Source organism: Bactrocera tryoni, chromosome 5 (assembly GCF_016617805.1).
Source record: "Bactrocera tryoni isolate S06 chromosome 5, CSIRO_BtryS06_freeze2, whole genome shotgun sequence".
NCBI lineage: Eukaryota > Metazoa > Arthropoda > Insecta > Diptera > Tephritidae > Bactrocera > Bactrocera tryoni.
Window position 1 is genome coordinate 52,231,740 of NC_052503.1, and position 18,491 is coordinate 52,250,230.

General features: G+C 33.2%; 4 protein-coding genes across 4 annotated transcripts; 2 read left to right on the top strand and 2 right to left on the bottom strand.

The window, feature by feature from the left end:
* Positions 1 to 1,299: 1,299 nt before the first annotated feature.
* Positions 1,300 to 2,491, top strand: LOC120776826 (glutaredoxin-C4). Its single transcript, XM_040107846.1, has 3 exons — positions 1,300 to 1,603; positions 1,668 to 1,772; positions 2,303 to 2,491. Exons 1-3 carry the CDS (start codon positions 1,451 to 1,453, stop codon positions 2,396 to 2,398), a joined length of 354 nt encoding a protein of 117 aa, XP_039963780.1. The 5' UTR covers positions 1,300 to 1,450; the 3' UTR covers positions 2,399 to 2,491.
* A 63-nt stretch (positions 2,492 to 2,554) lies between these two features.
* Positions 2,555 to 7,544, bottom strand: LOC120776820 (UDP-glucose:glycoprotein glucosyltransferase). The gene is made up of 2 exons (XM_040107838.1): positions 7,116 to 7,544; positions 2,555 to 7,054 (listed from the first exon to the last, which is right to left on the bottom strand). Exons 1-2 carry the CDS (start codon positions 7,366 to 7,368, stop codon positions 2,640 to 2,642), a joined length of 4,668 nt encoding a protein of 1,555 aa, XP_039963772.1. The 5' UTR covers positions 7,369 to 7,544; the 3' UTR covers positions 2,555 to 2,639.
* A 1,407-nt stretch (positions 7,545 to 8,951) lies between these two features.
* Positions 8,952 to 11,675, top strand: LOC120776823 (cell cycle checkpoint control protein RAD9A). Its single transcript, XM_040107843.1, has 6 exons — positions 8,952 to 9,114; positions 9,167 to 9,393; positions 10,423 to 10,574; positions 10,624 to 10,785; positions 10,850 to 10,984; positions 11,044 to 11,675. The coding sequence occupies exons 1-6, from the start codon at positions 9,081 to 9,083 to the stop codon at positions 11,642 to 11,644; spliced, it is 1,311 nt and encodes a 436-aa protein (XP_039963777.1). The 5' UTR covers positions 8,952 to 9,080; the 3' UTR covers positions 11,645 to 11,675.
* Positions 11,663 to 12,955, bottom strand: LOC120776825 (biogenesis of lysosome-related organelles complex 1 subunit 3). Its single transcript, XM_040107845.1, has 5 exons — positions 12,734 to 12,955; positions 12,624 to 12,675; positions 12,475 to 12,564; positions 12,308 to 12,417; positions 11,663 to 11,817 (listed from the first exon to the last, which is right to left on the bottom strand). Exons 1-5 carry the CDS (start codon positions 12,782 to 12,784, stop codon positions 11,701 to 11,703), a joined length of 420 nt encoding a protein of 139 aa, XP_039963779.1. The 5' UTR covers positions 12,785 to 12,955; the 3' UTR covers positions 11,663 to 11,700.
* Between the last annotated feature and the right edge of the window lie 5,536 nt (positions 12,956 to 18,491).

Consider the following 18,491-nt stretch of genomic DNA (forward strand, 5'->3'; position numbering starts at 1 on the left):
TTTTCAATGTCGGTCCGAACATAGCATTAGCATTATAATGCTAGCAATACTGATTTTTATAAATCTTAAATTGCCCGTCAAAAAAATTACGGTTTATTGCTAGCAATGGATTCCAAGATAAATATGTTGACAGCGATTGATAAACAAAGACAAAATGTAGTCTCCATTTGCAATATACACTTTTCTCACTAATTCGTTTCTAATCATTTCTTTTATATTATATAGTGCAAAAATAACTTTTATTAAATATTTAATTTTTGTTCTATTAATTTTGTTCACACAATCACAAAAGGGTTGCATTCTAACTAATAATCAGTGTTACCTTACGTACATATTTCACTGAAGAACCAAAAGAAATAAAGAAAACAAATAATACCCCAATGACAGGAAATAAATAACACATTAGTTTTTCGTGTTCAACTCCTTTCAGCAGTGGCGGTCTTCGGCCGCGCTTCAAAAAAATAACCCTGGTCGGACCAACACTTGGGCGTGATCAGTTCTTTCGCGTTGAACTCAAAAAAAAAAAATAGTCCTGGCCGATCCGACACCGGGATTTATTATGATAATAAAAATTCTGAAAGATATTACATTACTCATTACACTGCAATGAATTTTGTATTGACGTCATAACCAGTCGGTTGCCTTATTTTTATTCTATTACAATATATGGTAACACAAATTTTTTGCTTGTTTGCAACCATTTTCTTATTGAATAAATGGATTTCAACTAAAGTTTAATATGGAATTAAAGTTATTTTTACACTATTTAATATAAAATAAATAATTAGAAACGAATTAGTCAAGTGTTAGTGGATATAAAAGTTAAAAATATAAGTGTAAAATTAATTATAAATCGGAGAAACACGCGTTTTAAACAGTTGAATTTTTGAACTTTAAATGCAAATATCTCAAAAACCTTAAGTCAGCGGCAACTATATATAAATAAGAATCTGGAGAACCTCCTCTATCCGACCATGCTTATATTATTCCCGAAATCCTGGGATGGTATTCTAAAGCCGACCCAAACTCTGCAATTCGTGCACCGTGCAAGGGTTTTGCAAGAGCAAGAGAATCCCCCTAATATTTACTACTTTATACATATATTGACCGTTTTTAAATATTTTATTGAGAATTAATACTACAAAGCATCACATCACATAACTTTTACATGTCGCGTTTTTTAATTTTTCCTTGGTTTACATTTTATTTAGTGAACTTGAACGGAGGTAACAAATCTCTCTGTCCACATATATTTTTGGTAGGATTTCAATCTGGCCATTCTAGTTTTTCCAATTGTTAAACGTCAAACCTAACCTATCCAGTGAATTGTCAAGGTCGGAGAAGTGGTTTTCGCTCTTAATTTGAAGTGTCAGAGAATTGGGTATCTCTTATCTCTGCTTTAAACACTTCAAAATTCCAAGAAATCTACGTGGATGTAAACAGCTCATGTATGGGTTCAGTCATTTCATCTTTACCAAGAAAGCCTCCACTAAGTGTGAATATGAGCAGCCCTCAAGCAGATATGGTTCGCGACATAATCGCAAACAATAAGGTTGTTATATTTTCTAAAAGCTACTGTCCTTATTGTACAATGGCCAAAGAGGTTCGTAGAACTTAATTAATGTTATCTTTATTTACGATTAATACTCATCTTTAAATAAATGTAGCAATTTCGCAAACTTTCTGTAGCCGCACATGTTGTTGAACTAGATAGTCGTAATGATACTGAAGAAATTCAAAACATCCTTGGAGAGATAACGGGCGGTAGAACCGTAAGTTGGGTTTCATTAAACAATCAATTATAGCTATGAATAACCTTTTTTTCTTTGAGTATAAAGTATAGATATAAGTTGATTGTTATACCTTACTGTATTGAATTCGAGTGACTCATATAGTCACTATAAGTTATATATGTATATACAACTATTCCATTTGCGGGGAGTAAGGGATGAAGTTGTATTCAATAAATAAAAAAGGTATTGCTAGTAGTTTCAAATGTAACCATATCAAAGCTACGAAACAACGAAAAAAAATTTTTTTTTTTAGAAATTTATTACATATAAATTACATATATTAACTAAATTCTCATTAGTAAAATACTGACAACCACAACTAAGCAAATATTTACGTTATATTTGTTGTTATTTGTTATTAGCTTAATTACACAAGAAGTTAATTTTACGTCTGCGTTTTATAATACGAATTTGGCCAGAAATAGTTACCTACATAATTTTTTTTGTTTAATTTGTTACATATTTTCGCTATAAACAATAAAAAAATATAACACAATTTTTTTTTTCAGGTGCCAAGGGTCTTTATTAATGGAAAATTTATAGGGGGCGGCACAGATGTTAAAAAAATGTACGAGCAGGGAACTCTTCAAAAGTACTTTGCTTAATGATGGCGATTGCAAATACATGAAATTGTTTGATAACATTTTTTTGAAATTAGGTAAAAATGTATTGTATTGTAAATTATACCTTTTGAACTATGTAAATTAAACCATTGTTTTTATATTATTTATATTTAATTACTCTAAACGAAATAAAGGTATATAAAAAACTTATACGGAACATTTATGATCAAAATATGTTAATATTTATGACCACTACAATCACAGGACAGAGCGGGAATGAAAATTACAGTTCTTCGTGTTTCAGGTTTTTGTCATCATTATTTTCATTACTTGATTGCGGGCTTCCGTTGGTTGCGCTAGCCTGGGCGTAATGATCATTATTTTCATGATCCTCGATTTTCATCATTAAATTTTTAATTTCAACATCATAATCCTTCCATTCGGGTACTATACGTTGAGCTGCTGTCAGTTTAGCTTCTTTGGTCATTGGATTATTACATAAATCAATCACTTTTGCTTTCTTAAAAGAGCTGTCGCTGCACCATGTTTGACACCATAACCATTCATCAGGCAATGATTTGATGGCGACCTGATGTATCATGTTATTTGGTAAGTCCTGATCTAAGTTTGCAAGACTATTTGGATCCTGGCTCAAAGCCTGATATTGACCACGTAATCGATCACCGGCTGCAATTTTGCGGAATCGTTTAAGGTCAACTACATACAAAGCCGAGATATGGTATCGTCTGCCCATAAGATGACTACGCCAATAGCCTTGCTTCCAAAAACGGAAACCTTCCATTTCCTTTCGAGAATCACAGAAGGGTGTGTAGGCGTATGGTGCTCCTCCTAAATCCATATCATAAAGTTCTTTAATATCTGTACGTACAATGGCATCTGCATCCACGAAAATTATCTTGCGAACATTAAGGGGGAATAGAACATCCAGGAAAAGTATTTTATATCCCCAAATCGTGCGTTGTTTTTCTGTTTGTTGATGAAGCCACCGTGGCCACTTATATTGAACAAGTTCGTATTGAAAACCATATTCTCTTGCCATATGAGGAAGGAAGTCTGTAAATTGTGGAGATAAGTAATTTTTCAGGAACCAGAACTTAACAGGTGATTTCGTATGCTTTAACACAGATAGCATCATAATGCGCAACAGACGTTCATATAAATGACCGGAAGCAACGGAAAAAATGTTTATTGTTTCGGAGTCCTCTGCACCATGTTTACCCGATGCGGTGGGTGAAGATCCGCCTCCAAACGAACTAGCAATAGAATTCCAAATACCTGATTTTGAATCATCTTCGTCGTCACCCAGCAAATCTGCATTCTGTTTACCCGGTTTTTTCGCAACTCTAAGTTTTATCACATGAGATCGCAGAGAATTAATCACGACTTTTGTTAATTGATTTTGATGTATTGTATTGGGACCTTCTGCATGGCCAATATCATAAATATCAGCAGATTTTCCTTCGCGTAGGCGCAGTTCCCAAACACCAGGATTAGCTTTAAGCTGGAAATAGCCAAGGTTAGCCATTACAATGGTATCAACAATAGCAGGAGATTTGTGTGTTCCCAACGTGACTTGGAGACCACGAGGAGGCGCACCAGAATTCGAATCGAAACAATGACCTTCTAATAACAAATACTCCAATTCATATTCGCTATGGACAGGCCCACCAATTTCGCTTAACTTAATATTATCTAAGTCATATACAGAATGCACAGCCTCTACAAGCCAATTTTCCGGCACCTGTAAATTTTGAGTAAGTAACGAGTTAACAGGTAAACCTGTGAACTTTGATATAGGACCTTCTGCTAACTTGCCGTTGGTTTGAAATTGTACCTCCGGTTCCACAACATACCGATAAAAGTTCTTTACAGGCATATCACTGTGTTGTCCGACAGGTGTTAAATATATGTTCATTTCACAGTTGAGAATATTTCGCAATAAAATAAGAATTGGAGCGAGTTTCTGTGCACTTCTCGAAGCAGGATCAACAACAGCAGAAATATCAAAATGTGGCATCAGTGGCTGTTTAGGTGCTAAGGAGACCACTGAATTAAGTTTCTTAATATCATCAGGTATCTTAAAACGAGTCTTTGATTGTCTGGGCACAAGGCTGGCATATAACTTGAGCACAGTATCACTGTTAATTACAGTATCATCAGTAGTATCTGCCTCATTTTCGACACTTTGTTTTAGTATTTTTCGAATTTTATCGGCATATTGAAAAGCATTAAATCTATCAATCAGCCCAAAGTCTTCGACATTAAACTTTTCACCTTTTGATAACGGTCCGAAGATCTTTCCATTTCCAACTACTAAACGGAGAGACTTTGGCAATCCGAAAATGCGTTGCACATAAACTCGCAACATTTTCATATGCAACTCAGTTGATGAAAGTATTTCGTTGACAGCATTTGGAATTTCACTTATCGAGTTGGGATTGTTGAGCCATTTCAAAACTAAGTCCGTAGCTTCGACGGGGGGAAGTGTTTGTGTAGCAGCCCATGCTAAGCGATTTAAATTATTTTTATTTGATATAGATGAACCTTCAACATTGGGCAAAAAGCCGATTCGTACACTACTTCCAGACTTAAGATAATTAAGTGCATTCGCTAACAGTTCGCGTCCTTCCGGCTGTTCGATATCAGCAATAATCCAAATGGTTAAGAAGTTTAATTCGTAATTACCTATGCGTTCAGTAGCATGTTTAGCTCCGAAATATTTTATATTGGACAATAAAGTAGCCGTCATATCGCGATTTGAAAGCTGAGCTAAATCTTGAATATTCGTTAAGTCCTTATATTCGATTCCCGAAAAATCAAGGAATTTAGACGTATCTGTATTGAGAATACGTTGATTTAATCGTGGCATAACATGATCTTGATTCATTAGATAATCTATAACTGAGTCAGTGTCTGTTAGATCTCCTTTATAAACCGCTTTCTGAAAAGTGCTGGTCTGTTGGATGATTTCCGAAAAAATCGCCTCTTCAAATTCACTATCAGAAGTTAATAAATTTTGTTGCATTGGTACGCCATTCAATAACGCCTGAGGAGAATTGGCAAATCCTAAACGTTCAATAAATTCTTGCGACAATTGTTTTCCATAATCGTAGTCTGAGTCTTCGCCCAAAATATCATCAATTTTGCCTCCAGATAAACTACTAAACGTTTTTTTAAATTGACTACGAATATGTGTATGTCGCACCTTTTCTGTGGCATCCGCAGCTGCAAAGACATCTGTTAAAAAACTTAAAGCTGCCCGACCATCCTTATTTTGAGTTACATAATTGTATGCACATATAATTGAATTATAATCTTTAGCAGTATTTTTTTCAGCACTACGGATATCGAATACTAGACCAAGTCTTACTGGCGCTTGATGAATGACAAAACTCTCTGCTAATTTTATCAGATTTCTACTAGCAGGATTTAATGGATCAACTACCAAAACTAAGTTGAAAATATTTTTACGTATGTTTCTTAACATTCCTGGAAAGGCTGGTCTCAATAAATCCATTACGCTTGATGGCCAACGACGATACTGTGCGTCAGTCTCTATGTCATTTATCCACATTACTGCTGTGTCTCTGATATCGATAGCGAATTCTTTGCTAGATGCTCCAGAAAGATCTAAAGCGAGAAGAGCAGCTGCCAGAGGGCCTCGTATATTGTTCTTATGTAAACTCTCGAGCACATGTACTTCGGCTCGCACTGTTTCAACAATAGCGCCAAGATCCATTGTATCAGCATCAAAAAATAAACCATTGATGAATAGTGCTCCATCTGGGGGAATTATGTTTAAACTACGTCCAAACACTTCAATATTGTGTTTAATTTCAGTTCGCAAGGCATCTGATATTTTATGATGAAGTAGTGTATGTGCTTGCATTGGAAAATTGTGAGCTATAAATTGCAGTACCTGCAACGACTCATCGCCTTGCACTTCAGTAATTGCCCGTGTTGCTTGCAATCCCAAATCTTGAAATTCCCATGCTTTCAGTTGGGTGATTTCTTCATTTCCTTTTAAAAGATTATAACGGAATTGGTCTAAAGAGGCGGATAAAGTTGGAAACCTATTCTTTAGTACTTTGAAGTCGAAACCTTTTATTTCAGTTTCGTCATCGGTACCATTCTTGAATGTGTCATCGTGTGTCTTAGGCGCATCATCCTGACTCTTGTATTCAGTAGACTTAAGATGAAGCTCCACACCATAGCCAGAAAGTCGTACAGGATTATTATTAGTATTATTTACTAGATAATGTCGAACAATGTAACGTATATTTCCAGAACGGGCTTCTTTTGACAATATTTTGTGATAAGCAGAGAAACTGTTAGATGCAAAATCTCCATGCAGAATAACTGTTCGTGAATTATTTTCTGACCCTGGATAAACATGGTCAAAACTGTATGAAACAAGCTCTTCCAAATCCTCTTTCTGAGAGTTGAGTTTTTCTCTTAACTCATCAATATTACATATTACTTCAGTATCAATTTGAACGAAGGTATCTTGATTACACTTAGATTTTGAATAAATATCATTCGATATTTGTAAATGCGTTTGTATTCGAGGAGTCAAACTGTGCAACGACACTACGAGTTTAAGCAATGGTAACTGAAGTACATTAAGTCTGTTACGTGCAATATTAATCGCTGCCAAATATTGGTTCGACTCAGAAGCTAAAATTATAGAGATAAAAAACAAAATTAAATGCATAATAAATTGTAACTAATATTTTACCATATTCTTTAATTGGTTTCTGTTGTGTCACAATTTCATTCACATAATCCCAAAATAAAGCCGGATTTTCATCTGCTAAATACTCTGCAATTTCCAAATACAAAGGTGTTTGTTGCCATTTTGCATTAATTAGCGTGGTAACCGAATAACTTTGGGAAGGAGAACTTGGAAGGTCAGACGCGATATTCCCTGTAACTGTCGTAAAAATTATATATACAAAGATCAGTGTCCGGTACACAACTTCTTTTAACATTTTCTCTTTGTTCTTAAGACCTGCTACACTTCATAATAAGTTGAAAACCAAAGCTTGCGTTTACAAAACTACAAGATAGTACAATAAAACGAAGTATTTCTTGAAAGTAGTTCTATATTTAATTAAATCTAAACCCCAATCGTAAAGCCGGGTACAATATATTCACGAGAAGTTAAAAACTGATGTGGCATTAAAAAGCCTTGCCACAATAAAGAAACTTCATATAATTTTAATAAATGACAATTAGGGTAGTTCTTCATATGTTTTGTATTTAAAATTTAGAATAGCATCCCCGGATTTCGGGAATAATATGGATATCACTGGAAAGGTGACGTTCTCCAGATCACGAAAATATATATATTTAGTTGTCGCTTATAGTTTTAAAGATATTTGCATTTAAAGTTGAAAAATTTACAACTTTTACGTTGATAATTTGTGTAATGTGAATAACTATTATGCACTTTTCACTTACTAACACTTCACTATAACGTTTCTGTATATTAATTTTTTTAATATTTGTTGAAAATAAAACTTAAATTAATCTATAAACTTTTAAATAAATCCACATTCTACACTTTTATCAGTTTTTTTACCGAAGAAATCTTTATTTTAAAAATTACATTTTACACTCATAGTGAACATCATATGTGTGCTAAAAATTACGATAATAAGGAAATTCGCTGAAATTCCTTTTTTCCCAAAAATTCCTCTATCCATTCATATGGATATGTTCTTTATTTAATTTAATAAACAAATAAGTAATATTATATTATATATAAAGCGCGGCCGAAGGCCGCCAACGCAGAAAGGAGTACTTCGCGAAAGTACTTCAGTCACATAAATCACATATTACACATATACATATGTAGAAAGTATTTTTTAATATTAATATAGAAAAAAGAATCACGCGATAAACCAAACAAAGAAAAATTGTTAAAAATCCTACATATTTGCTGTTTAAGATGTGGCAAGGCTCGTTTTCCTCATAAATGTAAGCAATCTAACCTTTTCAACGATGAGTGTGCTAAGTGATTTTTAAATTAATAAATTTAGGTAAAATATAGCAAAATTAAAGTGAAATGTGAACTTATTTCAATGTTTAGGGTGTATATTTAAATATACAGAGTGAAAAACGTGAAAAAATTTAGTGAAACATAGAGAAATACCATGTGTTATTAGTGCAAATTTTTGAACTTTTAATCGTGAATATTTTAAAAAACAAAGGTTATTTTTATACTATTTTTGGATATTTCTTCTCTGGAGAACCTCCCCTATCCGCACATACCCCATTTATACGGAAATTCGGTTTTTTTACCCCTCCGCCGAAGTAATCGGAATCGTGCCCGATTTCGCATTGTGAGGTTTGCAATTACCATCACAAATTTGTTAGGTAATTTTCAATCAATCCAACAAGGTAATTGTGAGCAATTTGCGAGCTTTTGAAATCACCTCAGCATACGAAAAACCTCAAATATCATAAAGACCCTGCAATAGCGAAGGTGGTGATTTTTGTGAGGCCACGAGAATAGGGCTGTTAATTTTGTATTTCCTCATTGTTAGGCTTGCGAGGTGTGTCGCTTTCATTACATTATATACAATCGGAAAAACAAATAATTGATAGAGCTAGAACTATCGATTAGTTGTGAAGTTTTGGGCAATTATATTTACAAGAACCTTATTAGAGCAAAAAGTGTTGACAATTGTGTTTACAAATGAAAAGTACCTTAGATGGCGGAAATACAAAAGGTTTTAACTTAACTTTGGATGTACTTCATCTAACCATGTGTATTTTCTCTAGTTTTTGCTAAAGCAGTGCAATCACTTTCAAAGTTCGGAGGCGACTTATTCATTGAAGCTAATATTGGTGGAATGCAGCTTCGCACTCTGAATCCAACTAAATCTGCTGTTGGAACATATCGTTTTAGCAGAAGCTTCTTCGATTGTTACGAGGTCGACCAAAATGAAGAAAGTTTTTGTAAACTTGATATGAGGGCTTGTCTCACCGTGTTTAGAAATACAAAACAGGTATACATACATATATATTAGAACTAATTTTAAAGGAAAGATGTGAGAAACATTCTTTTTACATAAGCATAAATATAGCTGATGTGGTTGTTGTTGTAACGGTTACATAATCCCCGTTAAGATGGTAATGATTAGATAAGTTGTCATTGATGTCATCCAACGGTAGGTCCAGGAAACGTACTGTTTCGTCGGCCCGAAGGGTGTCAGATGTGTAGGGTTAGCAGAGTATGCAAAGGGGTGGCCCGTTCTCACGACAGTTGGGTCCACGTAACCGGAACGGACCCGGATTTTTATCTGGACAAAGACTGTCAACTCCACAGAATTCTGTCACTACAAAAACAACAACAATAACAGGTAGCTAGTGTCATGCGGGGACTCATTACAATCTGGACATACATATGTTTGTTTATGAATAGACAAGGTTTATTCTGGAAAAGTAGGAGTTTAACATGCTACAGTATTCAGAACAAAGATATGCAAGGGATAAATGTAGGTGTCATTCTCTGTTGTTAAATTTTAGGGACGAAAATTACATAAAATCAAAATATGTATTGTAGGAATAATAAAAAATAATTTAATCTAATGTGCATACATTTTGTCATTACCCAATTGTTTTCAATTAATTCATAATTATTCCAACCCTACAATTTTAATAATTAAAATTTTTTAATAGATCGAACAGGAACAGACAGGCAAGAATTGTAAAAAATTATATTTTGTTATAAAGTTTATAAATTTAATAAAGCGGATATTTTAATATTATGTTATCTCGCGAGTACCAAATTTTGATTGAAAAAGATACATACATATGTATATATTCAATTGTAGTTTCAGTGCGAAAAAATTGGGGATTAGAAAGCGTATTCACAAATCAATAAATCTTCATGAACAGTGAATCAGGCAAAATCAAAGGTTGTATGTTGAATTATTTGTATGAATGAGTTAATATACACATATTCATAAAGTGTTAATTTTATATCTAATTTATCATATTATAGAATATACATACATATATTCTTTAAAATGTAGGTTGAACGGTGTGATATGGCTCTCTTAAACGACAGAACAAAGTTTCAGATACAATTAAAATGCCAACATGAAACTTTGAAGAATACGTTTATTTCAGTTGATGACGAAGAAAATATTACCGCAGAAATGGCACCAGAAAACAACTGCAACACGTAAGTTAAAGTAAAAATTAAAAAGTAATAAAATTATTTTTTATTGTAGTATTTGTGGTTCACATAAAATATTCACTGAAATATCCAATAACTTTAATCCAGCGGAAGAAGAAATTACTTTGGAAGCACAAGAGAAGAAAGTAAATGTTAAGAACTATGTTGAAGGATCGAGAGTTAATGAAAAATTTATGAGGTCTCAATTGCAATTGAAGTAATTATATAATATTTACTGTCTCCATAAATAATATTACTATATATTTTCAATGTATATATAGCGCCGATGAGTTCGAAAAGTACAAAATTGAAAAAGAAACGTGTATAACATTTTGTTTAAAAGAGTTAAGAGCGTTTCTTATGTTTGCTGAGGCCTTAAATGAAAGCTTGTGTTTGCAATTCGATGGAGCCGGAAGGTATGTTATTTCATTGGACTATTAATACCAAAGTGCGTACTAATAATTACATTTTTTAGTCCAGTTTTTGTGGGTATATCCCATAGAGATGAAATTAGTTGCATACTTATCATGTCTACCTTATCACCAGAAGAGGTAAGTTTTTATGACAATTGTCAAGAAAGTGAAGTCCAAGAATGCACAACTTCAAAAGCAAGCCAAAAGCGGAAGTTAAAAACATCGAAGGTACCTCATCAATCTAAAAACATTAGAAGAGTTATGGACCAGAAGTGCATTGCTGAGGATACGACCCTCAGCAATAGTTCATCATTATTTGGATTTGTAAACAATAGTAGTGCACGGAATTACCCGTCGTCTGTTGCTGTCCCTCGTAATCTTAATACATCTGTCTCGACATCTAGCTTCGATGAGATTAGTCTTTTAACGCCAACATTATCTGGAGAAATAAACCGAATGCACATGTTTGATAAGAATGTTGATCCCGTTGTCAGCAAAGTTGTACATAACGGAGATAACGACGATTGCATTCCTGAATCACCAAAGCGCGAAGGGAGAACTAATTTGCGATCTATATTTTCTCGTTGTTTTCAATCAACATATGTGCCAGTGGAACCTTCAACGAGTGGACAAATATTTGCACTTGATTCGGACACAGAATAATAAAAATAAAATTCCATATTTAAAATATCGATTAATATTTTTTTATTTATGAAAGCTTAGTGTTTGATATCCGGTACAAAATTGCTTGTAAAAATATCTTTATGTTTTTCATGCAGTTGCTTCATACTGACCTGAGAATTTTTCAAAGAGCATAAAACTGACTGCATAGTTACCTAAAATTAAAAAAAAAAATGTTTTATATATCATAAGAAATATAGTGTCTAACACACATTTATGTAGCTATTTAAGAAAGATGCAATTTTTTATTTGCCCTTGTAGACAAGATTGCAAGTATCTTGTCAAAAACCGAACACGTAAAAAATTTGTTTTAATATATTTCTCACAAAAGATTCAATTCCAAAACTAGCATTTGGATAAAATTAAAAAGAAAAGCTGCAACGCTTCATTAAATTTAATAACTCTTTGTTAAAACTATTAAAGAAGTACTCACTATCACTACATTATTCTCATATACATACATACATATCGGAATCTAGTTATTATTATAAACATATTTATCTTTTCTTGTTAGTTAATTAAAAATATTTTATGGTTGGACTAAAAACTTCGCACCAGATAAAAATTAAAGTAGCTTATTTTTTTTTTTTTAATTTTAAATGTTAATGCCAAAGTTTATTTTAAAAAAATATATTTTTTTTTTACCTGTGATTTTATGAGATGTTGATCAATATTTAGCAAATGTTTAGACGCATTTGTTATAAAATTCTTTACAAACATAGACATTCCCTTGTAAATTGCAATGTTATTATCGACTAAAAAGAATGTTGGAAGTTGAAAATTGGGTAAAGTTTAGTTTTTGGAATTAATACTTAATTTTCGTTGCAGCAAATTATTTTTGTAGCGAGATTCTGTTATAACGTTATCATTTCCCAATGTTGGTACCTTTTTTTCGAACAAATCTACAGAAAAATATGTATGTATATTTGATTTTGGTCAAATCTTGTATTTATTGTGTTACCTTCATCTGACTCAGTAGCTTCACCAGGAACTTCGGATGCGAATATTTTGATCTGACGATAAATTTAACAAATTATAATTTCAATTAAAATGTGCAAACAAATCTTTTACATGAGTTTCTTCATCGGATTCGGAAGCTTCTCCTCGTACTAATTCTGTCATTTGTAACACTTCACTATCAGCTCAAATCCAAATTTTTCATCTACAATTTTAATACAAACCAATAAACTTTTATGACCAATTCACATTCCATCAGACATTTGTTTTGGCCACGGTAGAGGGTTTTGACAGAAAAGTTCAATGTATGCTTTTGTATGAGTACGTTCACATAAAAAGTTGATGACGAGAAGCTGAACTGTAAATGGCGTCGTGAATTTTTCTATATGAACATTTGTAAGAAGGCAGCGACATAACAATGGCCGGTATGTACACAAAACAACACAGCTGTCCATTTTGCATGTAGACAATTTCGTTGTGGCCATACTAATACCTCTCACTTCAATGAAATTTTTTATGCAAAAAATAAGTAAATAGGTAAATTTATTTGTTTTAAATTATCAAATGTTATTACAAATGATATAACAGAGCTATTTTAAGCTTTTATTTGTAAAATAACGTAGGGTTTGTTAGAGCTTTGAATAATTTTACATTCTACATATTAGTGGCCTCCCTCCTCTCTACTGTCGTTGGCAAATATAAGAATATTTTGAAGTTAGCGAGAGCGACAACTGACGGCCTGCAGTCGTGTAGTCGTGCAGCTGTCCAAATAACTGTGTCCATAAGAACGTGTATATTTTAATATTTGATGTCGCTTGCAGTCTGTCCCGCTCTATGTGTTCAGACTCGAGTATTGAGAATATCGATATTTTAATTTTTTTTTTTTCAATTATTATTTTTCTATGATGTGTCTCTCATTTTTATCAATTCTTGTTTAGTCTCGAATATCGAGAGTATCGATATTTCGAAACCGATCACAGCTTGTATCACTAGTGCCCAATTGAATTTCGAACAGTGATGCCATATATAGCGTAAATATCGTGCAAAATCATAATATTTTTTATTGTTTTTATTACAAAAACATATAAAAATAGATATCGCGCCATTTTTATACTTGTAAATTGGTATTAAAAACAAGAATTTTAAGACATTTCCAGTGAAAATTGGTGCTCGTTTTCGGAAAAGCCGCTCTCCTGAACATTTACCCCAATTCGTTAAAACATCCGAATTGTACTGCTTATCTGACCATGACTCCTGGACCTCGGCTCTTTAGCTGCTCTTGGCGATCCACTCCGATCCACTCAATAAAATATTCTTTTTAATTTCTCCAAGATTTTAGTGATTCGCATCCGTTCTCCACTTGGACCGTTGTGCAGATCATTGAGAACTTCAGAATTTCTTACTTTCGCTTTCCCATGCGCTATGTAAGCATCCATACACTAACTTTAAATTATTCCATTGTGACCAATATGCTTTTGCGACTGGGCTGCAGGCTAACATTGGCTCAGTACTTAAACGATTCTTCTGATCTGGGAAAGTCACTTCCTGTTCTCTTTCCACACAGAGATTCTGTTCTTATCCGTTGGTTCATGAAGACTACTATTCTTTTAATATCTGGTTAAATCTCTCAAAGGTAGCGGGAGGATTTCATATTCCAAGACAGTACGGTAAAATACCATATACCATCTCTAACTCTGAAACCCGTTTTTTCTTTGTCTTTTTCGTTTATCCCCACTTGCTAATAACCACTTTTCAAATGAAGTGTTGAGAACCGTTTTGTACCTGATAAAAAGTTGGAAGCTAAGATTATGATTAATAAAGCATGAAGTAGTTGTATTTAGAAGTAAAGATAAGTGTATAGCCATTAAATTGGTACTTTTATTTAACAGTCCAGTGATCGAACTCAAGAGTGAATTACAATGTAGACGATGGTAAATGTTCAGGAGAGCGGCTTTTCCGAAAACGAGTTATTTAACCTTTAGTACTTTCTTTCTCAAGCCCATTTCGCAATTTATTACGACCTCAATCTACTGGCACTGTCCTAATATAGCTTCTCTGGAAAGTTTGATTGGTGATTTGAACTCATTAAGTACTTTTACTGGAACACGTTTATCTTACCCCTATAGTGTATCAAAATGGCACATCAAGTGCTAATTGAGCCCGATAGGGCTTCACTCCTACCTACCTACCTACCCTATCATAGCCAGGATTTTTTTATTATCGGAAATCGAGTTAAACTCACGCATAGCACGCTTGAGAGGAGCATATTCAGCAAATTTAATTTTCCTTTTTTTAATAAAATTGTGAAATGGATCTGAGACAACGCTGAGGAGTATTCAAGTTAATTTTCCCTAATAAATAGGGACAGTCAATACATCCATTAATTACATTGAAAACAAATGAAAGGCAGAGAACGGACCGTCGATTTTCCAGTAATTTAAGATGTAAAAGCAATAAACGAGATGTATACGATGGTATTGGGTCAACAAACTTTAAGGAGCGGAGAGCAAATTTTGAGAAAAATATTTTGAACACGCTTGATCCTATTAATTCACGAAATGCTATACGGTCTCCAAATGAACATTTTGCCTATAAATAGTTTGGTGTAGACTCTTCTATGGCCTCAACAACCCACAACTTGTTTTTTCCCATAGTCTTCATTTATTTCTGCCCAAATAACTGCTTCTGGAATCTGTTGGCTTTTTGTTATTACCACTCGTCTAACGTCGTACTTGTTACCAGATGTGTAACTGGCACCTTCATATTTGTATAAGTAATAATCGTGTTCTGCATGTAAATATTATATTTATTCCTTAATTCATTAGAAATTCTACTCCAATTATGACTTTAACGACGATATCAGCCTCTATAAAATTGTGTACCACGGCAACTTTTCTGTGACGTGCGAGCACTACTCCGAGGATTCGCTATAATTATGCAGTACGTAACTTTTGTTTAGTGATTGGTTGGATTTGACATTTCAGCTTTGCATTTACGTCCAACTGAATTATTGGACTGGTTACAGTTGCATGCAACATAACATTTTTTCGCAGTTGAAGCATTTAACCACACCATCATTTTTCTTACGTATTTTTGTAGATTTTCCAGTTCTTTCTGGATGTATGTATGTACATTTATCTTTATTTTTTATTCAAACTACCGTTTTGGTCCTGGCATTCGTTTTCGCCACAATATCATGTTCCGAGTAGACCACAGTACAATACAAAAATGACACTTGTGAACCTCGTCACCGAGAAAATTTGAAGCTTGAAATCTACCTGTGTTACTCTGATTTAGCGCCAAGGAAATCTTATACATTATCGCAGTTGATTTAGACTTTTTGCAAATAGCATGAATTTCGATTGCGATTGCGAAAGCAGTTTATTTTTGTGAATTGTGGGAGCAGGGGGTTACTTGTAAACGCAATAGCAGAATAGCATAAAACATAAAAGTGGCAGATATGGTAAAAACGCATTTGCGATTTTTCGTTACAGCGGTTTTAAATTTTAAGCGTAACGTCTTATGATTTTTTATTAAGGGGTTATATACCTTCTTTGTCGAAGAAAAAAAGGAAAGTTTGGATTTTTTTAGGTATGTAGCAATTATTTCATTACACGAATGTTTTTATTTTTTGATAGTACACTTTATTAACAATGTTTGTGCGAAATATATCAAATGGAAAAATATCAAATAGTTTTTAAGTGGTGGCTGTTTACCTTAGAGGATTTTTTTGGCAGAGCCCTGCGGTGACAATTCCCCAGGTCGAACAAGTCAACTGAAACCATAAAAGTAAACAAATTTCATTAGTTTAGTGTAATTCCTTGTGCTTGAACGATCGTTTTTATGATTTTTTTTTATTTTTGTGCACACGGGAACGTTTTATGCAAAAAAAGAAACTTTTTGGTCACTAGAAATTTCACTAAAAAATTCATTTCGGAGAAAAAAAAGTTTGTGCGTAAAAAGTCGATCGTTCAAGCACAGAAAAATTTCATTACGAACATTTTAAAAAAAATTTGAAGAAAATCGGTTCAGTAGTTTTCCGCCAATGTCACCGCAAAGACATTTTTCAAAAAACCCATTTCGAGATATTCGCACGTGATGCTGGCCGCTCGGGTTTGGGGCCGCGAAGAGGCGCGCGGTTAGAAGTGCTGTAACTTTTTTTCTACTGCTCGAATCTCTATGAAAATTTGAGAAAATGTTCTCAAGGAGTTGTTCTTTAAGATAAAGCAATAAAAAATGTCGATTTTTTTTTAATTGAAAAGGGTATATATCCCCTATAGGGCAGGAAAATTTTCAAGGAATATAAGTGAAGCATGGCTGATGTTTGAAGTGTTAAATGAAATCAAAAAAACACTTTAACCAATTTAAGGGGGGAGCCTGGTTTAGAGGCTTCAAAAAATCGGTTTTTTTGAGGATTTTTTTGGAAGGAAAGAAATAAAAGATTAAAGCAAAACATCTAGGGCTTATAGTTATATATTTAAACATTATTCACAAATTTTTTTGGATACGAAATCTTTGATATTCCGCCTTTGGGAAGCAATTGCCTGATGCATTTCGCATGTGCATTTGTCGGACGGCGGGCAAGATGCGGGTCGCAATTTCTATCAGAAACAAAAAATTCAAAGAGATTCATATTTTTTAATAATTTATCTTCTAGTTAAACTAAAAAAAAATCCAAAAAAAGGTGTAAAATTTTAGAAATTTATTAAAAATTGAAAAAAGTGGTTTTTGACAAAAAACATTTTACTTTATGTATCTGCATATACATATGTATCTGCTAGACGCTCGGTCACTATTTTCCTTATAGCTTCGAAAATATTTCAATTCTCATCTAAAACTTTGAGGATATGTTCTTAGATTATTTTTAAAGAGATTTATGCAAAAAAAAAACGATTTTTTTAAGCTTCTAAATCAGGCTCCTCCCTTAAAGAAACATATCCAAAATACACCACGACCGCTTGGACGATACTTTGTCTTTTAAGAAGTAATCAGAACTTGCAACTATTTAATTCTATTTTGTTACTAAAACCAAATATGAAAGCTTATGTGATGAATTTAAAAAATAAATATTGAGTACAAATGTTTTCATATTTTCGTTGTTGCGATCGCAATAGCAAATTTCACTAACTTAGACTCTACTAAGAAAAACAGTTTAAACAAACAAAAAAAACTCGACTTCCAAAATCAAAAAAATTCGTCAGAAAATATTTAAAACGGGACGTTATTATAATGTTTTCTTTTAATAGATATTAAACGATGTGAAATTATTGATGACAAAAAGAGCTGTTTCTCCAACAGCAGTGACGACAGTCTAGATTATTGAATAGATTAAACGGAAGTCTAATCACCTAAAATTTTTGATCGGAGCGTGTTATCATTATTCTAGCAGACTTTATGTCGAATATATCAGTCAGTGTGTAAGTTAAATATTCATAAAATTACATGGAAGCATGTTTTTGGTCTAAACCTCATATTCCTTATTCACATGAACCTAGTTTTTAAATTTAGCCATAGTTTGTATCATATACAAACATATGTATATCTCCGTTGAGGAAGATTCTAACATAATTATCTCTGACACGAATAAAACTACAGTAATTGGTATGAATTATTATTCAAGCAACCCTTTAATCTCCGAACAAGTTTTTCAGATCGGACTACTATAGCATATATAAACTGGCATACAAAATTGTCCAAGATTGTACCACTATAGCATATAGCTACCAAATTAACTGACTGACCTAATTTTAGTTCTCGCATGGAAATCCTTTTCTACCTACCTACAAATTTTCGCCCTATATCTTGTACACTTTTGACTCAATTTGCAGGAACTTTTGCCCGAATTTGAGTTTTTAAATACCATTTTTGAAAA